Here is a 21,129-nt window from a genome sequence, read left to right as displayed (position 1 = left end):
CTGTCCTTACATTTAGGTCTTTAATCCATTTCGAGTTTATTTTTGTATATGGTGTTAGGAAGTGTTCTAACTTCATTCTTTTACATGTAGCTGTCCAGTTTTCCTAGCATCACTTACTGAAGAGGCTGTCTTTTCTCCACTGTATATGCTTGCCTCCTTTATCAAAGATAAGGTGACCGTATGTGCGTGGGTTTATCTCTGGGCTTTCTATCCTGTTCCATAGATCTATATCCTGTTTTTGTGCCAGTACCATAGTGTCTTGATTACTGTAGCTTTGTAGTATAGTCTGAAGTCAGGGAGCCTGATTACTCCATCTCCATTTTTCCTTTTCAAGATTGCTTTGGCTATTGAGGGTCTTTTGTGTTTCCATACAAATTGTGAAATTTTTTGTTCTAGTTCTGTGAAAAATGCCATTGGTAGTTTGATAGGGATGGCATTGAATCTGTAGATTGCTTTGGGTAGTACAGTCATTTTCACAATGTTGATTCTTCCAATCCAAGAACATGGTATATCTCTCCATCTGTTTGTATCACCTTTAATTTCTTTCATCAGTGTCTTATAGTTTTCTGCATACAGGTCTTTAGTCTCCTTAGGTAGGTTTATTCCTAGGTATTTTATTCTTTTTGTTGCAATGGTAAATGAGAGTGTTTCCTTAATTTCACATTCAGATTTTTCATCGTTAGTGTATAGGAATGCAAGAGATTTCTGTGCATTAATTTTGTATCCTGCTACTTTACCAAATTCATTGATTAGTTCTAGTAGTTTTCTGGTAGCATCTTTAGGATTCTCTATGTATAGTATCGTGTCATCTGCAAACAGTGACAGTTTTACTTCTTCTTTTCCGATTTGGATTCCCTTTATTTCTTTTTCATCTCTGATTGCTGTGGCTAAATCTCCCAAAACTATGTTGAATAATAGTGGTAAGAGTGGGCAACCTTGTCTTGTTCCTGATCTTAGAGGAAGTGGTTTCAGTTTTTCACCATTGAGAGCGATGTTGGCTGTGGGTTTGTCATATATGGCCTTTATTATGTTGAGGTAGGTTCCCTCTATGCCTACTTTCTGGAGAGTTTTTATCATAAATGGGTGTTGAATTTTGTGGAAAGATTTTTCTGAATCTATTGAGATTATCATATGGTTTTTATCCTTCAATATGTTAATATGGTGTATCACATTGATTGATTTGCGTATATTGAAGAATCCTTGCATTCCTGGGATAAACCCCACTTGATCATGGTGTATGATTCTTTTAATATGCTGTTGGATTCTGTTTGCTAGTATTTTGTTGAGGATTTTTGCATCTATGTTCATCAGTGATATTGGCCTGTAGTTTTCTTTCTTTGTGACATCTTTGTTTGGTTTTGGTATCAGGGTGATGGTGGCCTCATAGGATGAGTTTGGGAGTGCTCCTCCCTCTGGTATATTTTGGAAGAGTTTGAGAAGGATAGGTGTTAGCTCTTCTTTAAATGTTTGATAGAATTCGCCTGTGAAGCCATCTGGTCCTGGGCTTTTGTTTGTTGGAAGATTTTTAATCACAGTTTCAATTTCAGTGCTTGTGATTGGTCTGTTTATATTTTCTATTTCTTCCTGATTCAGTCTCAGAAGGTTGTGCTTCTCTAAGAATTTGTCCATTTCTTCCAGGTTGTCCATTTTATTGGCATATAGCTGCTTGTAGTAATGTCTCATGATCCTTTGTATTTCTGCAGTGTCAGTTGTTACTTCTCCTTTTTCATTTCTAATTCTGTTGATTTCTTTCTTCTCCCTTTTGTTTTTTTCTTGATGAGTCTGGCTAATGGTTTATCAATTTTGCTTATCTTCTCAAAGAACCAGCTTTTAGTTTTATTGATCTTTGCTACTGTTTCCTTCATTTCTTTTTCATTTATTTCTGATCTGATCTTTATGATTTCTTTCCTTCTGCTAACTTTGGGGTTTTTTTGTTCTTCTTTCTCTAATTGCTTTAGGTGTAAGGATAGGTTTTTTTGAGATTTTTCTTGTTTCTTGAGGTAGAACTGTATTGCTGTAAACCTCCCTCTTAGTACTGCTTTTGCTGCATCCCATTGGTTTTGGGTCGTCATGTTTTCCTTGTCATTTGTTTCTATGTATTTTTTGATTTCCTCTGATTTCTTCAGTGATCTCTTGGTTATTTAGTAGCATATTGTTTAGCCTCCAGGTGTTTGTATTTTTTATAGTTTTTTTCCTGTAATCGATATCTAGTCTCATAGCATTCTGGCCAAAAAGATACTTGATATGATTTCAATTTTCTTAAATTTACTGAGGCTTGATTTGTGAACCAGGATATGATCTATCCTGGAGAATGTTCCATGCGCACTTGAGAAGAAAGTGTATTCTATTGTTTTTGGATGGAATGTCCTATAAATATCGATTAAGTCCATCTTGTTTAATGTGTGATTTAAAGCTGTGTTTCCTTATTTATTTTAATTTTGGATGATCTGTCCATATGTGAAAGTGGGGTGTTAAAATCCCCTACTATTATTGTGTTACTGTCGATTTTCCCTTTTATGGCTGTTAGCATTTGCCTTATGTATTGGGGTCCTCCTATGTTGGGTGCATAAATATTTACAATTGTTATATGTTCTTCTTGGATTGATCCCTTGATCATTATGTCATGTCATTCCTTGTCTCTTGTAATAGTCTTTATTTTAAAGTCTATTTTGTCTGATATGAGAATTGCTACTCCAGCTTTCTTTTGATTTCCATTTGCATGGAATATCTTTTACCATCCCCTCACTTTCAGTCTGTATGTGTCCCTAGGTCTGAAGTGGGTCTCTTGTAGACAGCATATATACGGGTCTTGCTTTTGTATCCATTCAGCCAGTCTATGTCTTTTGGATGGAGCATTTAATCCATTTACATTTAAGGTAATTATTGATATGTATGTTCCTATTACCATTTTCTTAATTGTTTGGGGTTTGTTTTTGTAGGTTTTTTCCTTCTCTTGTGTTTCCTGCCTTTAGAGAAGTTCCTTTAGCATTTGTTGTAAAGCTGGTTTGGTGGTGTGAATTATCTTAACTTTTGCTTGTCTGTAAACGTTTTAATTTCTCTGTTGGATCTGTATGAGATCCTTGCTGGGTAGAGTAATCTTGGTTGTAGGTTTTTCCCTTTCATCACTTTAAATATGTCCTGCCACTCCCTTCTGGCTTGCAGAGTTTCTGCTGAAAGATCAGCTGTTAACCTTATGGGGATTCCCTTGTATGTTATTTGTTGCTTTTCCCTTGCTGCTTTTAATATTTTTTCTTTGTATTTAATTTTTGATAGTTTGATTAATATGTGTCTTGGAGTGTTTCTCCTTGGATTTATCCTGTATGGGGCTCTCTGTGCTTCCTGGACTTGATTGGCTATTTCCTTTCCCATGTTAGGGAAGTTTTCAACTATAATCTCTCCAAATATTTTCTCAGATGATTTCTTTTTCTCTTCCTCTTCTGGGACCCCTTTAATTCGAATGTTGGTGCATTTAATGTTGTCCCAGAGGTCTCTGACACTGTCCTCAATTTTCATTCTTTTTTTTCTGCTCTGCATAGTTATTTCCACGATTTTATCTTCCAGGTCACTTATCCATTCTTCTGCCTCAGTTATTCTCCTATTGATTCCTTGTAGATAATTTTTAATTTCATTTATTGTGTTGTGCATCATTGTTTGTTTGCTCTTTAGTTCTTCTAGGTCCTTGTTAAACGTTTCTTGTATTTTCTCCATTCTCTTTCCAAGATTTTGGATCATCTTTACTATCATTACTCTGAATTGGTTTTCAGGTAGACTGCCTATTTCCTCTTCATTTGTTTGGTCTGGCAGGTTTTTACCTTGCTCCTTCATCTGCTTATTTCTCTGTCTTCTCATTTTTTTTAACTTACTGTGTTTGGGGTCTCCTTTTCCCAGGCTGCATGTTCGTAGTTCCCATTGTTTTTGGTGTCTGCCCCCAGTGGGTGAGGTTGGTTCAGTGGCTTGTGTAGGCTTCCTGGTGGAGGGGACTGGTGCCTGTGTTCTGGTGGGTGGAGCTGGATCTTTTCCTTCTGGTGGGCAGGGCCACGTCTGGTGGTGTGTTTTGGGGTGTCTGTGAACGTAGTATGATTTTAGGCAGCCTCTCTGCTAATGGGTGGGATTGTGTTCCTGTCTTGCTAGTTGTTTGGCATGGGGTGTCCAGCACTGAAGCTTGCTGGCCATTGGGTGGAGCTGGGTCTTAGCGTTGAGACGGAGATCTCTGGGAGAGCTCTCACCGATTGCTATTATGTGGGCCTGGGAGGTCTCTGGTGGTCCAGTGTCCTGAACTCGGCTCTCCCACCTCAGAGTCTCAGCCCTGACATCAGGCCGGAGCACCAAGACCCTGTCAGCTGCACGGCTCTAACATGTTGACCTCCAAATGGAAAAATCCTTTCTTTGTTTGAATAAAAGTGGCCTTTGAGGTCCAGGTTTCAGGAAACTGGCCCAGGGTGGCCATCCCTGGTTTCACATCAACATGATTTCAGGCACAAACCTCCTTGTTTTTCCATTTTGTCTTTAATTTACTTGTTGAAACATCTGGCCCGTGGTTCCAAGGACGGTTGCAGCTTCGGCTGGTGGGGGCCCTCCCTCCCACTGGGCTCCCTGTTTTTACTTTTGTGGCCTGGGCTTTAGAGTTAGAGAGTCAAAGAGTCCAACGCAGTATTTCACTAGGTGGCAAGTCACTTAAACTCTCTGAGTCTGTTACCACTTCTTATATTTATTTTGCAAGGCTGGGAATTAAATGAGATAATATATTTTAAAATTTCACACATAGAAATGACATTCAGTTAATGCTAATTCCTTTCTCCTTCCTTTACAAATAAATTATAATACTTTAATGTCAAGTATCAGATAATTCTTATGTATTTACTTTGTTTGAGGTGGGGCGCTAAATGCTATGGGACAAAATGTGCAAAATGGTTCCTAACCTCAAGGGGATGTCATCAAATAATGGGAAGAAATACAAATGCACTGTTAAAATGAAATAGTATATTAGGGAACATAGAAATCAAAACCACAATGAAATACCACTTTATATTCACTAAAATTTCCATAATCAAAAAGACAGACAACAATAAGTATTATTATTATAAGTGAGGATGTGGAAAAATTAGAGCCTTCCTGTATTGCTGGTGGGAATGTAAAATAGCACAGCCCTTTTAGAAAGCAAGTTTGAGGGTTTTTTAAAAAGTGAAGCATACATTTATCATATGACCCAGCAATTTCAGTCCTAGGTATCTTACCCAAGAGAAATGAAAACATATAAAGAATTGTATGCTAAGGTTCATAGCAACATGATTCTTAATAGGCAAAAGTGGAAACAACTCAAATATCCCTCAGTTGGTGAATGGATAAATGAAATGTGGTATAACTGTATCATGGAATATTTTATTCCACCCTAAGAAGGAATGTTCTGATAATGTGCTACAACATGGATAAACCTTGAAGACATTATGCTAAGTCGAATTTTATAGTATATAAATTATACCCCAATAAAGCTGTTTAAAGAATTATATAGTAATAAAAGAATTTAGTAAAAATATAAAACTCAAAGTCAAATGAAGTATTAAAATATTAATGCTAACAGTTGGTGAATGCTTATGGTATACTAGTGATTTCCTGGCCTAATCTGGAAGATGGTTGGAGTCTGGATGAGTGTAGAGAACCAGGGATAAGCATGGGAGTCAGGGAAATAACCAGAATCAAGGTAGAAGAGTTCAGTGCACAAGGCCAAGGCAGGCCTGCGGGCAGAGCTAAACCAGTTTGACTCAACAGAGGGGCCAAGTGGAGAGTGTCAGGAGCTCAAGAGGTGGTTTGGGGCCAGATGTTGGAGACTTTTAATTTTCAGACAGAAGGTTTGGAATTGGTCCATAAGGCAATGAGGAGCCATTAAAGGGAGGAGTGAAATGATGAAAGAGGTATTTTGAGAAGGTTAATCTGGCAACAGTGTCTGGGAGGAATGGGAGTAGGAGATGAATGGCAGACAGGGATGTCAGTTAAGAAGGCTGCCACGGTAGTCCAGGCTTGAGATGATAACGGCTTGAACTAGGGTCATGGCAGCATGCCACGTTAACTGGAAAAATGACAGTAGAAACCAAAAAATATTATCTTATGTATCTAAGTTTTATATTTTAGCCCATGGAAATGAACTATTCCACGCAAGGCACTGTGATGTCCACCACCCTGAAAGACATTTAAGACGCAAAAAACAGGGATGAGAATCAAGCCCGTTGCTTTTGTTCCCTGATGATCGTGGATTCCAGATTCCACCTATCCCTTACTTTATTGTAAATGACAGCATCGAATCCAGGGATCAGGTGGGATGGGGGTAAAGAGCCTGGAAATTTTAAAAGCCTGGTCATTTTAGTGCTGCCAAGTAGAAAAATGGAAAAATGGACTGTGTGTCAGAAGACGAGTTTAGGATTTTGGTCAAGTCTAGTTCTTTCTCTAAAATTCTCAATTTCTAAATTTCTCTCAATTTCCACATCTCTAAAACAGGGAAACTATACTCGAGCAGGGATTTTCAAACTGTGTTTTTTTAACTATGTTGAACAAGTGATTTAGGGGCTTCTCAGGTGGTCTGGAGACCCAACCACTTAGCGATCCGGGACCCCTACCCAACCTACCCCGTACTTCAACCAAAACAGCTCTGATTTGTTCTGTTTTAGACTTCTGGCTTCACAATAACATTTCAATGGAAAAAAGGGTCTTGTGGCTTTAATTTTTAAAAGAACAACTAGGTTATAGGATCTCCTAAGTTCCTTGTAGCTTGAAAATTGAGTTTAATTTCTTTTATATTTTTGTGAGGGAGGAATTTCTGTAAAAATATGACTTAAAAATAATGAATAGCCAACTCTTTCAAGAGATGCAAGTGTTTCTTTTAAAGAAAAGAAGTAAGGCCTTTTGAGAGGCCTTTCCTCAGAATAGAATCTGAAAGTAATTTTATTTGAAGTGTTTAAAACTTTGGCTTAATTCTGTCTCTGAGGGATTCTGTGCAGCAACCATGAGATTGCGCCCAGATAGCTAAGGATGAAAAACACCCATAGATCATCCAGGTCTTCCTTTCTCCAAGGGGAGTCGTGTGGGGGTGTGTGGAATGCACGTCTCATCCCAGCCAGAGGGGCCAAGGGAAGGGTTGTTGGGATGATAGGGGCAACTGGAAACCCTGTGAACACCTCCAGGAGCACTTTTGTATGGCACCAGCTTGAGTTTAACCCCAGTGAATCGGGGTTAAAATCCCACCATTCCCAGCCCCTTCTCAATGTTTGGAATTTCCATTCATCAGCCCAGATAATGCAGAACCTAGTAACATTCCCTGGATAAGGGCTAACTCTTCCTAGTTCCCCAAATGTAACTTCCACCTCCTAGGAAGACCAGCAAAGCTTGTGGGAGGCCTTGGTCATGATCCTGGGTCCAGCCAGTCAAGTGCTTTCTTTTATTTCCTCTCCTTTTCCCGACAATGAGGAGGGATGGAAGAAAGTCATAACAATAATAAGGGTTAACTTTTACTAGACACAAAGCACTTTATGTGCATCATTTAATTTTTAAGGCTTCCAATAACCATGATAGTGAACACTATTATCATCTCCAATATTTAGCTAAGCAAACTAAGGCCTAGAAGGGTTAAGTAACTAGCCCAGGTTATATAGCTAGTAAGTGGCAGAGTCAGGATTTGAACCTAAGTTTGCCTGTCTTTGAGTCTGAACTCTTAACTACACGTGATACTGTTCTAAAGGTCTCCTTTACTTAATGGGACCCATGGGATTGCAATGCAGCAGTCTCCTTTCCTTAGTGCCTAATCACAAGGTCCCTCCTTCAGATTTTCTCCATGTTCCATATGCTCAGAGGCCACAAACTCCAGGAAGTTGGGAGGACAATTCTAATACACACAAGTCCCTTTCTCAGCATCCCACTCATGGAAGACTATCACCGACAGACTCAGAAGAGCAGCGCCTTTTACACTACGCCCCTGGGAGGAAGTCTTCATCTAGAGTCACTTACTTGGCAGATACATCAGTGCCCTCGTCTGCACTGCTAGCTTTGTTAATGATTTTTCATACATGATACCACACCCCAAATCAACATTCCATGGAAAAATTGTCACTAACACGTTCACACATGCACATACAGGTACGCTCATTCCACACATTTAATCTTTTATCCTTCTGAAACAAAATTATTTCTAAAGGATGAAATAACAATCATTGCCCCTTCTGATCTGAGCCATTTGCGGGGAGCTACCATCAGAAGGCAATTTTACTGCCAAATTACAAAATCTATGGTGACGTCGGTTACCTCTCAATCTCAGTGCCCTTTGCAGGCACCGTCTGATGGACCTCTACACGGGCTGACAAAACACAGGGCAAGAATTCTCAGAATGTAGGTTGAAAGACATGGCATCTTAATTTTCAGAGGCAGCTTTCCCCTCTGTGATGTATTTTAACCAGCAGCAGCTCTGTCCTGTGAGTTGGACAGACTGCAAAAGGAGGCAGTGAGATCACCAAGGCCAGTTCAGATGCTTCTGTGAAAGAAAGGAGAGGGGCTCGAATCTGCCTGGGACACAGAGATGTTCACTTCAGGCCTCGTCATTCTGTTCTTGGCTGTATCTGCTTGCGAAGGGGATTTCTCTATGAAAGGCACATAGGCCCATGAAGCTGGGGGAGTTGCAGGCAAGTCAAAGAAGGAGGAGAGGCTGAAAACAAGTTGAAGCTGGGTATCAGTGAATTAGTTCATGCTAGTGTTCAAGTAGGAATGATTTAGAGAAGTAGGTTAGTTGGGGGTCTATCCCTAACTTAGGAGGTAAGTCAGGAACGGTAATGCCGACGCAGCCATCTCCCCAGATGCAGGGCAACGGGGGAAATCAACTTCTCTTGCTGGGAAGCTGTTGATGTTTTGGAGCCAGGAAACTGACAGGAAAGAGGCGGGATTTCCTTGGCCTTCTTTTCCTAATAAATCATGTGCCTCATTCTCCAGTAACTTGGAAGAGAAAAACTAGAGAGGCTTTGCCTTTCCTGAGGAGAGACTAGAAACATCTGGGAGTATGAGATGCAGGGGGGTCAAGAAGGCAGGAGTGAAGGTAGAGGAAGAACCCGGTGTTCTGAGTAGAATCCTGGGCCCGAATAGTACGAATGAATGAGGCCTGGTTTTGTTCCGCGAAGGGCCCGTTAACAATTCCCTGCTTCTGACGGTTGAGTGAGGGCTGGCTGCTTAACTCCCATCCCTGCAGCCTAGTTAAAATCTAGTTACACAATATGGTATCAGTGCTTACACAAACTCTGTTCCATGCAGAACTGATTCACTTTGCTGTACACCTGAAACTAACACAAAAGTGTAAATCAACTATGCTCCAATAAAAATTAAAAAAACAAAACTCTGTTCCCCAGTGTTAGGAGGATTATTTTGTTCTCCTCTTGCCTTCCGTATCTGTAAGTTTGGGTGCCTTCTCCTCCTTATGCCTCTTTTGTTATCTCCTTCTGAGAAGCATACCTACCTCTGTCCAGTCAGAGAGCAGCCACTCGCTGGGACAGTCATCCTTCTTGCAGGCTTGCTGGGAGGCCAGTTTGGGGGCCGAACAGAAGGTCTCTGGAAGCTCCAAGAAGCTGCCATCAGCCATGCGCTGTTTGCAAAGAACCTCGCGCTTCTGGATGCCCCCTCCGCAGGTCCTGGAACACTGGGGAAGGAAGAGAAAGCAGACCCTGCGTAGGACAGTAGCACATTTGACTGCTAATTCTTACCTTAGCCTTGGCTTGACTCAAGAGTGAAAAAAGAAAAAAAAAAAGAAAAGGAAGAATACCCAGGAACCAGCCCAAAGGATTTTGCTTCCTCTCCTTGAAATGAATTTTGTAGCAAGTTCTCACCCTCTGCTCTTAATCTCAAGTATGTAGCTAGAGCACCCAGGAATTTCACGGGCCTTTAAATCTTAGAAAGTTGGTTCTACCTAGGGGCAGGACAGGAATAAAGACGCAGATGTAGAGAACGGACTTGAGGACACGGGGAGGGGGAAGGGTAAGCTGGGACGAAGTGAGAGAGTGGCATGGACTTATATACACTACCAAATGTAAAATAGATAGCTAGTGGGAAGCAGCCGCATAGCACAGGGAGATCAGCTCGGTGCTTTGTGACCATCTAGAGGGGTGGGATAGGGAGGGTGGGAGGGAGGCGCAAAAGGGAGGAGCTATGGGGATATATGTATATGTATAGCTGATCCACTTTGTTATACAGAAGAACCAACACAACATTGTAGAGCAATTGTACTCCAATAAAGATGTTAAAAAAAAGAAAAGTTGGTTCTAAACTATGATTTGCAGTCACCCAAGACAACTGTTTAAAAGGTTATATAATAGAGGGTTAAATATGTATATGACCCAGTGAAAATAATCTGTGCTGCTTCCAGAATGAACAAGAGAGAGCTGCTGCCACCAGTGTAGATCTGGAGGAATTAACCTGCAGAGAAGGCGGCACTTCCTCTCTCTCTAAGTGTAAACATCCACTCTACCCTATTGGAGGGGCGGTAGATTTGAGGCTTGGTTTTCCGAAGGACTCCCTGGAACACGTTTCTTGTAGGATTGGTGTTTTTTTAGGGCAGTGGGAGCAAGACCCATGGAAATTTGGGACACAAGAAAAATCACCTCATTTTAGTGGTTTTCAGCAGGACCCCAATCAAACACACCATTTACATGTAATTTAATAGTTGTTATCATCCAGTTGCCCGAGGAGGGGCAGGAGGCCGTTATGCCAGGATTTTGTTCCTCCCTTGTGGTAGCAAAGCAACCCTCTGTTTTTAGCTGGGCACAAGACCTGTTGGCATACAGACTATATTTGCTGACCTCCCTTGAAGGTGCCACAAGACTAAGTGCTGGGCGAAGGGATATATGTAGAATGTTGTGTGCAACTTCAAGGAAAAACACACAAAAAGAGAATGTGGCATTTTCCCCTTCCCGCCTTGTCCTTGCTGGCTGGAATACGAACACGATGTCTAAAATTTAACCTTCCGCCTTGGATAGTGATAAGCAAAAGGAGGGAAGCAGCCTATCTTCCTGGGGGTGAAGCCAACATACCGGCCCTGGATGGCCTGTGTGTGTCTAGGAGGAAAACACTTCTCTCTCTTACCTAAGCCACTATGCCTTTGGGTGTCCTGTCATTTTTAGTCCATCTAACTCTAGCTAGAAAGACAAATATTGTATGAAATCACTTACATGTGGAATCTAAAAAATACAACAAACTAGTGAATGTAACAAAAAAGAAGCGGAGTCACAGATACAGAGAACAAACTAGTGGTTATCAGTTGAGGGGGGAGGGGCAATATAGGGGTGAGGAAGTGGGAGATACAAACTACTGGATGTAAGATGGGCTCAGGATGTACAGTACAACACAGGGAATATAGCCAGTATTTTGGGATGACTAAATGGAAAGTAACCTTTAAAAACTGTATAAAAATTTTTTAAAAAATGAAAAAAAGGAGGCACAGGCACAAATGCTAAGAAATAGGGAAAAGAAAAAAAAAATCTAACCCTAGCTAATCTATCAACCATGACTGCTCTGTTCTCGGGGTGGAGGGATTTAATTTTAAAACTCTAAGGCGTGCTCTGCTTTCTTCAAGAATAGTCCCTTTTCTTGAATCTGCTGCCCTTGTGCTTGTTGAGAAATTAGGCCTGGGTATACAAAGGCTGAGCGTTTGTGCTGTAGGAGCTTCTCGTGCTGCAGCACTGGCCTCTCCGAACTCATGGGGGTCTGTGCTCAGTGGGCTGGAGTCAGAACTGCAAGGGGGTTGTGTACCCAGAGTCAAGGTGAGGATGGTGATACAGTGCTCCTGAGTAGAGTCAGAACACTGCTGTGGCCCAGCTGTCACCCTCTTATTCAGTTGTCCCAATCTGGATGCACTTTATTTATTTCTAAAAATTTATTTAATTAATTTATTTTTGGCTGTGTTGGGTCTTCGTTTCTGCGCGCGGGCTTTCTCTAGCTGCGGAGAGCGGGGGCTACTCTTTGTTGCGGTGGACGGGCTTCTCACTGCAGTGGCTTCTCGTTGCAGAGCACAGACTCTAGGCATGCGGGCTTCAGTAGTTGTGGCTCGCGGGCTTCAGTAGTTGTGGCTCGCGGGCTCTAGAGCACAGACTCAGTAGTTGTGGCACACGGGCTTAGTTGCTCCACGGCAAGTAGGATCCTCCCGGACCAGGGCTTGAACTTGTGTCCTCTGCATTGGCAGGTGGATTCTTAACCACTGTGCCACCAGGGAAGCCCCTGGTGCACTTTAAAACCACTGGGAGCTTTTAAAAAGTCCTGAGTCCTGGGCCCCATCTCAGATCCATTAAACTCTGGGGTATATGTCCCAGACATTAATTTTTTTAATTAAAAAAAAATTTTTTTTAAACCTCCCAGGTAATTCTATGCAACCAGGATTGAGAACCATCTCTCCAAATGAATGCCCCTCCATCATTTCCAATGGGAATAAAATAAACATGGAGGGGAAAACCTGGGACCCAGAGCAGCCTCTGTTAGAGCCAGTGGTTGTGTGGAGTATCTTATAAGGTGTATGGGTGTCCATCCAATTTGAATAAATGCTCCCAATATAAACAGGTAGCTGAATAAGAACAGCGTTCAGATTTAAGCATCTTACTGAATGTGGCAATAAGGTAAAATGCAGGTTAATTTTTTCTCTCTTTCAAATTAAGGAGCGGATGAAAATAATTGGTTTTATTTTAAGAGTGACGTTGTAATGTGCTATAGAATGTGACCACTCACTTAAAATAACAGAGCTGAGTTGTCACTTTGCAGATAGGACCTGATTTAAGGGACAGACCCTCAGATGATTCCCCCCTAACACTATATGGAATTCTGTGCCAACTGTATGGCAAAACAGCTGCAAGAAAAGTTAAAAAAAAATCAGCTTGCTATTTTGAAGTTTGACCTACACAGAAAACTTGCAGGAAATTCTCAACACCCAAAGATAAAGTCAGAATCCTGAGAATGTCCTTCAGGGCCCTCACAGTCTGACCTGCATTGAGCTTCTCAGCCACGTTCCTTGCCGGCCTGCTGTGGGCTGGTGCTTTAGCTGCAGTGGACAATCTGCCCTTCCCTGGGCCCACAGATGCCACCTCTGCTCAGGCCTTTGATCACGTTGTGCACTCTGGGAGCAATGCCCTTCACCTCTCTGTCCATCCAGAAACTTCCAAGACATCCTTGAAGGCCCAGCTCACCGGCCACTTCTTCAGGAAAGCCTCTTTTAACCCCTCTGCCTCATGGTGTATAAGTCACCTCCCACCCCACCTTGACCTGGAAGGGTACTGCACATCCCCTATTAGGGCTGGTTGCTTATGTGCCCGCTAGTTTCCTCCGCCTCCCTGCATTCACATAGGATTATGTGACTTTTGAGGAAAGGGAACGTATTCATCTTTCTATTTCCCAGTGCCTAGTATAGCATCTGGCAAAGAGTGTACACTTCATAAATGTTTGTTGAGCCGATGACTGGATGAATGAAAGAGCCAACAAGCCAGATGCTGAAAAGATGTAAAACAAACATCCAGCTGATGGGCTGAACATCCACCTTTTATCGGACTGTTTTATCATTAGCCAGAAGCCTCTTCTAAGCAAGTCAGCAGTGGGTTTCCGCCAGCTGCAGTGCGTGCTCTGCGGGTTGCTCTGATCCTCCAGGGACGGCAGACAACCCTCTGGCTGGGTTAATGTCGTCAGGGATTTGGCTTTTAAATGCTTGTCTCAACTTCGCTCAAAAAGTTTCCCTGGTATGTACACCGAGGAAAAGGTGGTTTTCATTTTTTTTTTTTAAATTGTAGAAGGTGAAATCTCAAATTAGTAAAGGTTCCAAAGTCTGTGATGGCTTTGTGAACTGGTCAAGGTTACGTGGTGAGGCCGATAGCTCTGACGTGAGAGGCAGAATGCAAAGGAGAAAAGATTTTAAAAGCAGCAGCAAGGGGCTTCCCTGGTGGCGCAGTGGTTGAGAGTCTGCCTGCCAATGCAGGGGACACGGGTTCGAGCCCTGGTCCGGGAGGATCCCACATGCCGCGGAGCAACTAGGCCCGTGAGCCACAATTGCTGAGCCTGCGCATCTGGAGCCTGTGCTCCGCAACAAGAGAGGCCGCGATAATGAGAGGCCCGCGCACCGCGATGAAGAGTGGCCCCCACTTGCCGCAAGTAGGGAAAGCCCTCGCACAGAAACGAAGACCCAACACAGCCATAAATAAATAAATAAAATTTTTTTTTAAAAAAAGGAAAGAAAATATTTTAAAAAAAAAAGCAGCAGCAAGAGAAGTTAAATAAAATGCAATGAAAAATGTTTGCTTTATGAATCATCATTGAAAATAATATTGTGGTATGAAGATGTAGATCTCTGGTAATGGGTATTGTTTTAAAATATATTCCATAAACAGAATAAATAACCCAAAATAGCATTTATATTGCTTATCCTTGTTGCCATGCATATTTCATGATATAAGGTCATGGGTTCATTAGTTTTATAAGAAAAGTAAAAATAATACAACATGAGGAACACGTAAAAGTTACGTTTCTATACAAAAATACAATGGCCTGAGTGTCCTGTATTTTTAAGGATTTCCCCATGATCAGCACATTCATAAATTCTGCCTCTTTTGACATTTTTGGTTTCATGCTGACAGTTCAATTCACTGAGAGCTGAGTTCGCTTCCTTGGTGCCTCAAGTCACACATTGAGCCCAACACAAAGTGATGTCTACATTCTGTTTCCAAGGTCAAGTTGCCAGTTTTAACATGATGTGCTCTGCTTAGCTTCTAACTCATTTCATTCCTTTCTTCATTCGCTCATTCATTCTTTCGTCAAACATTTCCGGAGTACTTGCTGAGTGCTAGGCACTGTACTAGGTGCTGGGGACTTAAGATGACTTAAGATGGTCACTACGCCTCAGTCCAGTCACTGCACTTTACCCTAAGGTGTGATCAGTTTTACAAAAGAGGGAATATAGAGGAGAGTGCAACCAAGTCTTTACGGAAAAGATGGGGAAGGCTTTGCAGAAGAAGTGACACAGAAAGGGTTGACCAGGGAGATAGGAGCGCTGGCAGAGTCAGACCACGTGTGCACAGACAGAGAAACACAGCATGTTCACACACGTCCGAGGAGTCCTGAGAAGGTACAGCTTAGGGTTCATGGGGACGTGTAATTGGGAAAGGAGACTGAGAAGGCAGATGAGCGGCAGACAGTGAAGGGCCTTGGACATAATTGGACATACTCTTAAGACCCTGGGGTGTCATTAAAGGTTTTAAAGTAGGAGGTAACACGATCCAATTTGCAGAAATGACTCAGGTGGCAAAGGAAAATGGGTTCCAAAGAGTACCACCCTGTGAGATGTTAATAGGTGTGCCACGGAGAAAAGGTTTCGTTGTCAAATAAGTCTAAACAACAATGCACACCATACCTCTATTTGGGGGTTCTAAGCACATATTAATATTTTAAAGGCTTGACAGAGGGCCTGTAGTAAAGAACCACTGATACCAGGTTGGGAAACATCAGATCAGAGTTAGGTGAGACAGTACAGGGAGAGCAAGTAAAAGGCTGTTTGTAGTAGTTTGGTTAGTTGTGAGTCCTGGAACCAAGGCAGTGGCAGAAGGATGAGAGAGGAAGAGAGCATTGGGGGGTTGGGAAGATACAGGAGGTGGAATCAACAGGACTTGGGTGTTGACTGAATATGAAGGACAAACGAGGCTGAAATGGCACCAGTTTCTCGCTGGAGAACAGGCTAGATGGTGGTGTTACCCACAGCACGAGGTCCACGAGGGAAGGCCAGGCCTGCGGGGGAAGGTGGCAGGTAGGTGTGTTATCGAGCTTGACGTTAGACCTTCAGAATTTGAGGTAACTTTGCAATATATGAGGTTGAGAGGTTCAAAGGACAATTAGAGAGTGTTTAGTATATAACAGTGGGCAAAACTAAGTCAAACCTTCTGAAGGAAGGTTCAGAAAAAAAAAAAAAAAACCATGAGGACTGGAATCTCCCTTACTAAACAAAATTATTAAATAAGAACAGAATTTCTATATGGGCCACTTTGTGAATTAAAATTATCTAGTTAATCTAATATCGATTAAGCTTTCTTAATCCTGGAAGTGCAAGGGGTGTGCAGCATATCTTCTGGGTTTAATATTCCTGTTACTTCGTGAAGCATGGGCTAACATACCCACTAAAATTCAGAGCAATTGTTAAAAAGAATTTTCTGCTAATAAATAAAAACAAAAACACTTCACCTGTGAAATGTGAACTCTGATCTCTGTTTTGCTGACATTTATCTATTTTTTAATTAATAATTAACTAATTTTTGGTGCGCTGGGTCTTCGTTGCTGCATGCGGGCTCCCTCTAGTTGCGGTGAGCGGGGGCTACTCTTCGTTGTGGTGCGCAGCCTTCTCATTGCAGTGGCTTCTGCTGTGGCAGAGCACAGGTACTAGGCCTGCGGGCTTCAGTAGTTGTGGCACGTGGGCTCAGTAGTTGTGGCTTGCGGGCTCTAGAGCACAGGCTCAGTAGTTGTGGCGCAGGGGCTTAGTTGCTCTGCGGCATGTGGGATCTTCCCGGACCAGGGCTGGAACCCGTGTTCCCTGCATTGGCAGGCGGATTCTCAACCACTGCGCCACCAGGGAAGTCTGACATTTATTGTTGCTTCTAGAGGTAGGATCAAGCATCCATTTCTTTATGAAAGACACTACTAAAAACTAAGATAAATATCCCAATAGATTTTTTTCCTCCCTGGATACAACATTTTAAATAAAGATGGTCTCTAACTCATGAGGATTTACATTTTAGTCACTGGTATATAACAAAACTGATGACTACATTGCCTCTTTCTGCCAGAATTCAGCCCTCTAATCCAGATCAAAGTCATTCTTTTCTGTGTGGTGTGTTTAAATCTAAATGAAAAATTTAATTCTCAAGTATTTATAGTTATTAAAATTCTCTTTTTTTTTTTTTTCCTAAATATTACCAGCAGGGACTCTTCTCTCATATATCTTTTTACATAGCTAAACTACAGGCATTCTGAATTGTAACCCTGATTTAAAAAAAAAGAAAAAGGTTTACAGGTAAGTGGCCACATAATCACAGTTTCAAGCAAGGGGGGAAAATAGGGGCTGTGGTGATTGTTTCAGTCTCTACACAGATGTGAGCAATATGTATATACAGCGGGTGGACACAATCCTGCACATAAAACACAGGCCATATAGAGAAATAGAAATGATGCTTCAGAGTGGACTCTCTCATTCATTTCAGTTTAATCTTTCTCTTTTTCTATCATTTCTGTTTTAAAGTTTTTTTTTTTCTTTTTTTTAGAATAAAAACAAATAAGATTGATGCCTACAGAGCTCATAAATAGTGGCAAGAGGAGTAGAAGGCAGACTTTTACTTTGTGCTAATGGAGACAAATAGGCTCATCAGCCCACAGTCTAGCAGACTGAAGCAGGCTGAGTCATGACCCCAGAGATATCTATGTCCATATCACTGGAACCTGTGAACATTTGACCTGACATGGTAAAAGGGACTTTGCAGAGGGGATTCAGTTAGACATCTTGAGATGTGGAGATTACCTGGGTTATCGAGGTGGGCCTGACGTAGTCACAATGGTCCTTGTAAGACGATGGCAGGAGGACTGGAGTCAGACAGAGAGGGTATAAAGACAGAATCCGAGGTTGGAGGGAAGTGCTTTGAAGCTGGAGGAAGGGGCCATGAGCCAAGGAAGCCAGAAGCTTCTAGAGGCTGGAAAAGGCAAACAGATCCTCCCCTAGAACTTCTAGAAGGAATGCAAACCTGCCAACACCTTGATTTTAGCCAAGCGAAACTGATTTCAGACTTCTGACCTCCCGAGCTATAAGATAATAAATTCATGTTCTTTTAAGCCACCGAGTGTGTGGTAATTTGTTACAGCAGCAAGAGGAAACATACACAGATTAACTACCCTGGATAATGCAACCAATACTGAGTTTTATGTAAACTGCTGATTTGTGAGCTGCTATCAGATTTCCTCACAATTTAACACTTTAGGGCAAATTGTAAAAAGGTTTTGAGAATGCTGCACTGCATAGTGGAAAAAAGAATGGATTTTTACTCAAACAGATCCCTTTTCCATTTACTGGCTATGTGAGCCGGGACAAACACACCTCTCTGAGCCTTGTTTCCTCAAAGGATTGCCGTAGGGATTAAAAGATAAACTGAAGAGCAGTAGAATGACCTCTACTAAATAAAGTCTGAATTCACGCTAACCTCACAGTGCTTTAGTTTCCTCATCTGTAAACTGAGGATCAGAGTAGTAACTATCACATCAAGGATAGTGAAGACTAAATGAGTTAAAAATAAAAGTAAATTTCCTATAGTTACAAAAGAGAAGTAGAGTCACAGATGAAGACAACAAACTTACGGTTCCCAGGGGATAAGGGGAGGGGGGAGGATAAATTGGGAGATTGGGACTGACATATACACATTACTATATATGAAATAGATAGCTAATAAGAACTGGCTGTATAGCACAGGGAACTCTACTCAATACTCTGTAATGGCCTATATGGAAAAAGAATCTAAAAATAGAAAAGAGTGGATATATGTATAACTGAGTCACTTTGCTGTACACCTGAAACTAACACAACATTGTAAATCAACTATACTCCAATAAAATTTTTTAAAAAGTGAGTTAATGAGTGTTATTGGAACCCTGCTATAGATATGAGCATATGTCCAACCTTAACTCCCTCCTTTGTGATCTTTTAAAAAATGATTTTAATCTACTCTTAGATTAGCATTAAAAATATCCTTTCTGGGCTTCCCTGGTGGTGCAGAGGTTAAGAATCTGCCTGCCAATGCAGGGGACACAGGTTCGAGCCCTGGTCCGGGAAGATCCCACATGCCGCGGAGCAGCTAAGCCCGTGCGCCACAACTGCTGAGCCTGCGCTCTAGAGCCCGCGAGCCACAACTACTGAGCCCATGTGCTACAACTACTGAAGCCCGTGCGCCTAGAGCCCGTGCTCCGTAACAAGAGAAGCCACTGCAGTGAGAAGCCCGTGCACGGCAACGAAGAGTAGTCCCCGCTCACCGCAACTAGAGAAAGCCTGCACGCAGCAGCGAAGACCCAATGCAGCCAAAAATAAATAAATTAAATTTATTTAAAAAAAAAATCTTTCCTATTTCAAATACAGCAGTGGGTATAATAACCTAAATGGGAAAAGAACTTGAAAAAGAATAGATACATGTGTATATATAACTGAAGCACTTTGCTGTACACCTGAAACTGACACAACATTGTTAATCAACTATACTCCAATATAAAATAAAAATTAAAAAAAAAAGTTCCTAGAACTGCACTGGATACATCGTAAGTGCTGCTCTTTTTAGAATAAGAAGAAGCTTCTGAAATGTATCAAGTGCTCCATAAATGAACAGGCACACTTGCCATGGACCTTCCCAGCACCGTTCTCTATGCTTTACACACCTGCATGGGCGTGGTGGGTTCTCACTGAGACTGGGTTACCGCTGTTACTGACCTGATGGTCTAACTCAGGAGTCACGGGAAAGCAGCAGGTAAGGTGGTATGTGACTAAATGAGCAGCACTGACCGTGAACGCCGCGTGGCTGCAGAGCAGGAGGGCAGTAGAGGAGTCCTGGTGCGAGAGGTGGGACTCCTGCCGGCTTTGACAGGCAGAGGGGAGGGGAACTGCGGGTGGGCAGGGAGAAGCGTGGGCAGAAGGAATGCGCAAGCAGGGATGGGAGAACCACAGTTAAGAGATGGGCAGGGGTAGACGTGCAGAGGGATGAAGGCCTGACTAAGCCATTGGGCTTTATTATATGGCAATGGAGAGTCACTGAAAAAAAATCCTAGCAGAAGACTCTCATGATCAAGGTGTCTCCGAATGACTTATGCGTCTGTAACAGTGGTTCTCAATCATGGTGCTGGAACACACTAGTTGTGAAAATGATCTCTCGTGAAGTGTATAAAAAGTAATATAATGGATGCACCTAGAGATTATCATATTAAATGGAGGACTTCAGACAGAGAAAGACAAATATCATGTGATATCACTTATATGTGGCATCTAAAAAAGTGGTGCAAATGAACTTATTTACACAACAGAAATAGACTAACAGACATAGAAAACAAACTTACGGTTACTGAAGGGGATGGCAAGGTAGTGGGGGGAGATAAATTAGGAGTTTGAGATTAGCAGATACATGCTACTATATATAAAACAGATAAACAACAAGGACCTACTGTATAGCACAGGGAACTATATTCAATGTCTTGTAATAACCTATAATGGAAAAGAATCTGAAAAAAAAAAAAAAACTGAATTGCTTTGCTGTACACCAGAAAGTAACGCAACATTGAAAATTAACCATACTTCAATAAAAAATTTAAAAAAGTAATATACGGCCAACACCAAAGATGATGAGGAGGAGAAGGAGGTAGAATATGTGTGTATATTTAATAAATTAGACAGGATTCAGGAGACTAATGCACTAAATATGTAAGTGTTTCAGAAGCCAACCAAAATAACTCAACAAGCTATTGTAGCTAAAATGATAAAGATAAATATTAAGTGAGTCCTTCACACAAGACCAAAGATGAAAACCAAGGGATGCAGTAGTGAGTAAGAGGTAGAACTGAAATAAAGATGGCCCCCTAAAACCCAAAGCTAGAATTAGAAATTAGATCTGTGTTTCATTTCTGCATAATTGTTTCTAAACTAAAACGTTAACATAAATCTTTGGACTCCATACTTGTCTCCTCAGACCTATAAAATGTGAAAATCTTGGCTACTTGTTACTTGTCAGGCAAATGCTCTACCAAGGACAAAGGAGGTTGCATTCTTAGCTGGTAAATGACAATTTACATAATTTATGTTTTTTTCCCCAGAAAGAAAAGCATAGGTAATACGCGTGAGGTCAGTGGTAGCCCAATATTCAAAAAGCAAGGAGGGAGAGCTTCTCTCCTCAGGCAGGCCAATGTCCATCAGGTTGTTATCTGTCTTCCTTTCAATGAAGCATTTGATCCACCCTCTTCTTTTCTTTCATATGAAAAAAGACCCTAAACTGGCTATTGAAGGATTAGAGACCTCAGCACTATCTCCTGGTATATCCAGGCAGCTAAATGGAAAAGACCATGTAAGTGCACTGCAGGTCCCCTCTC

General features: G+C 41.7%; 1 protein-coding gene across 3 annotated transcripts in view; it reads right to left on the bottom strand.

Annotated features, from left to right (window-relative positions):
• ADAMTSL1 (ADAMTS like 1) overlaps positions 1-21,129 on the bottom strand; it is a 473,568-nt gene that overhangs the window by 171,429 nt on the left and 281,010 nt on the right. For all 3 annotated transcript variants that reach the window (XM_082467989.1, XM_082467990.1, XM_082467991.1), the window contains one exon: positions 9,482-9,661. In XM_082467989.1, coding sequence (XP_082324115.1) covers positions 9,482-9,661 — 180 coding nt within the window. The remainder of the gene's footprint in view (positions 1-9,481; positions 9,662-21,129) is intronic.

The sequence above is a fragment of the Balaenoptera physalus genome (assembly GCF_965194825.1).
Source record: "Balaenoptera physalus genome assembly, chromosome: 7".
NCBI classification, from domain to species: Eukaryota; Metazoa; Chordata; class Mammalia; order Artiodactyla; family Balaenopteridae; genus Balaenoptera; species Balaenoptera physalus.
Note: the sequence above shows the minus strand (reverse complement) of the source record. Positions and strands in the feature narration are given on the sequence as shown.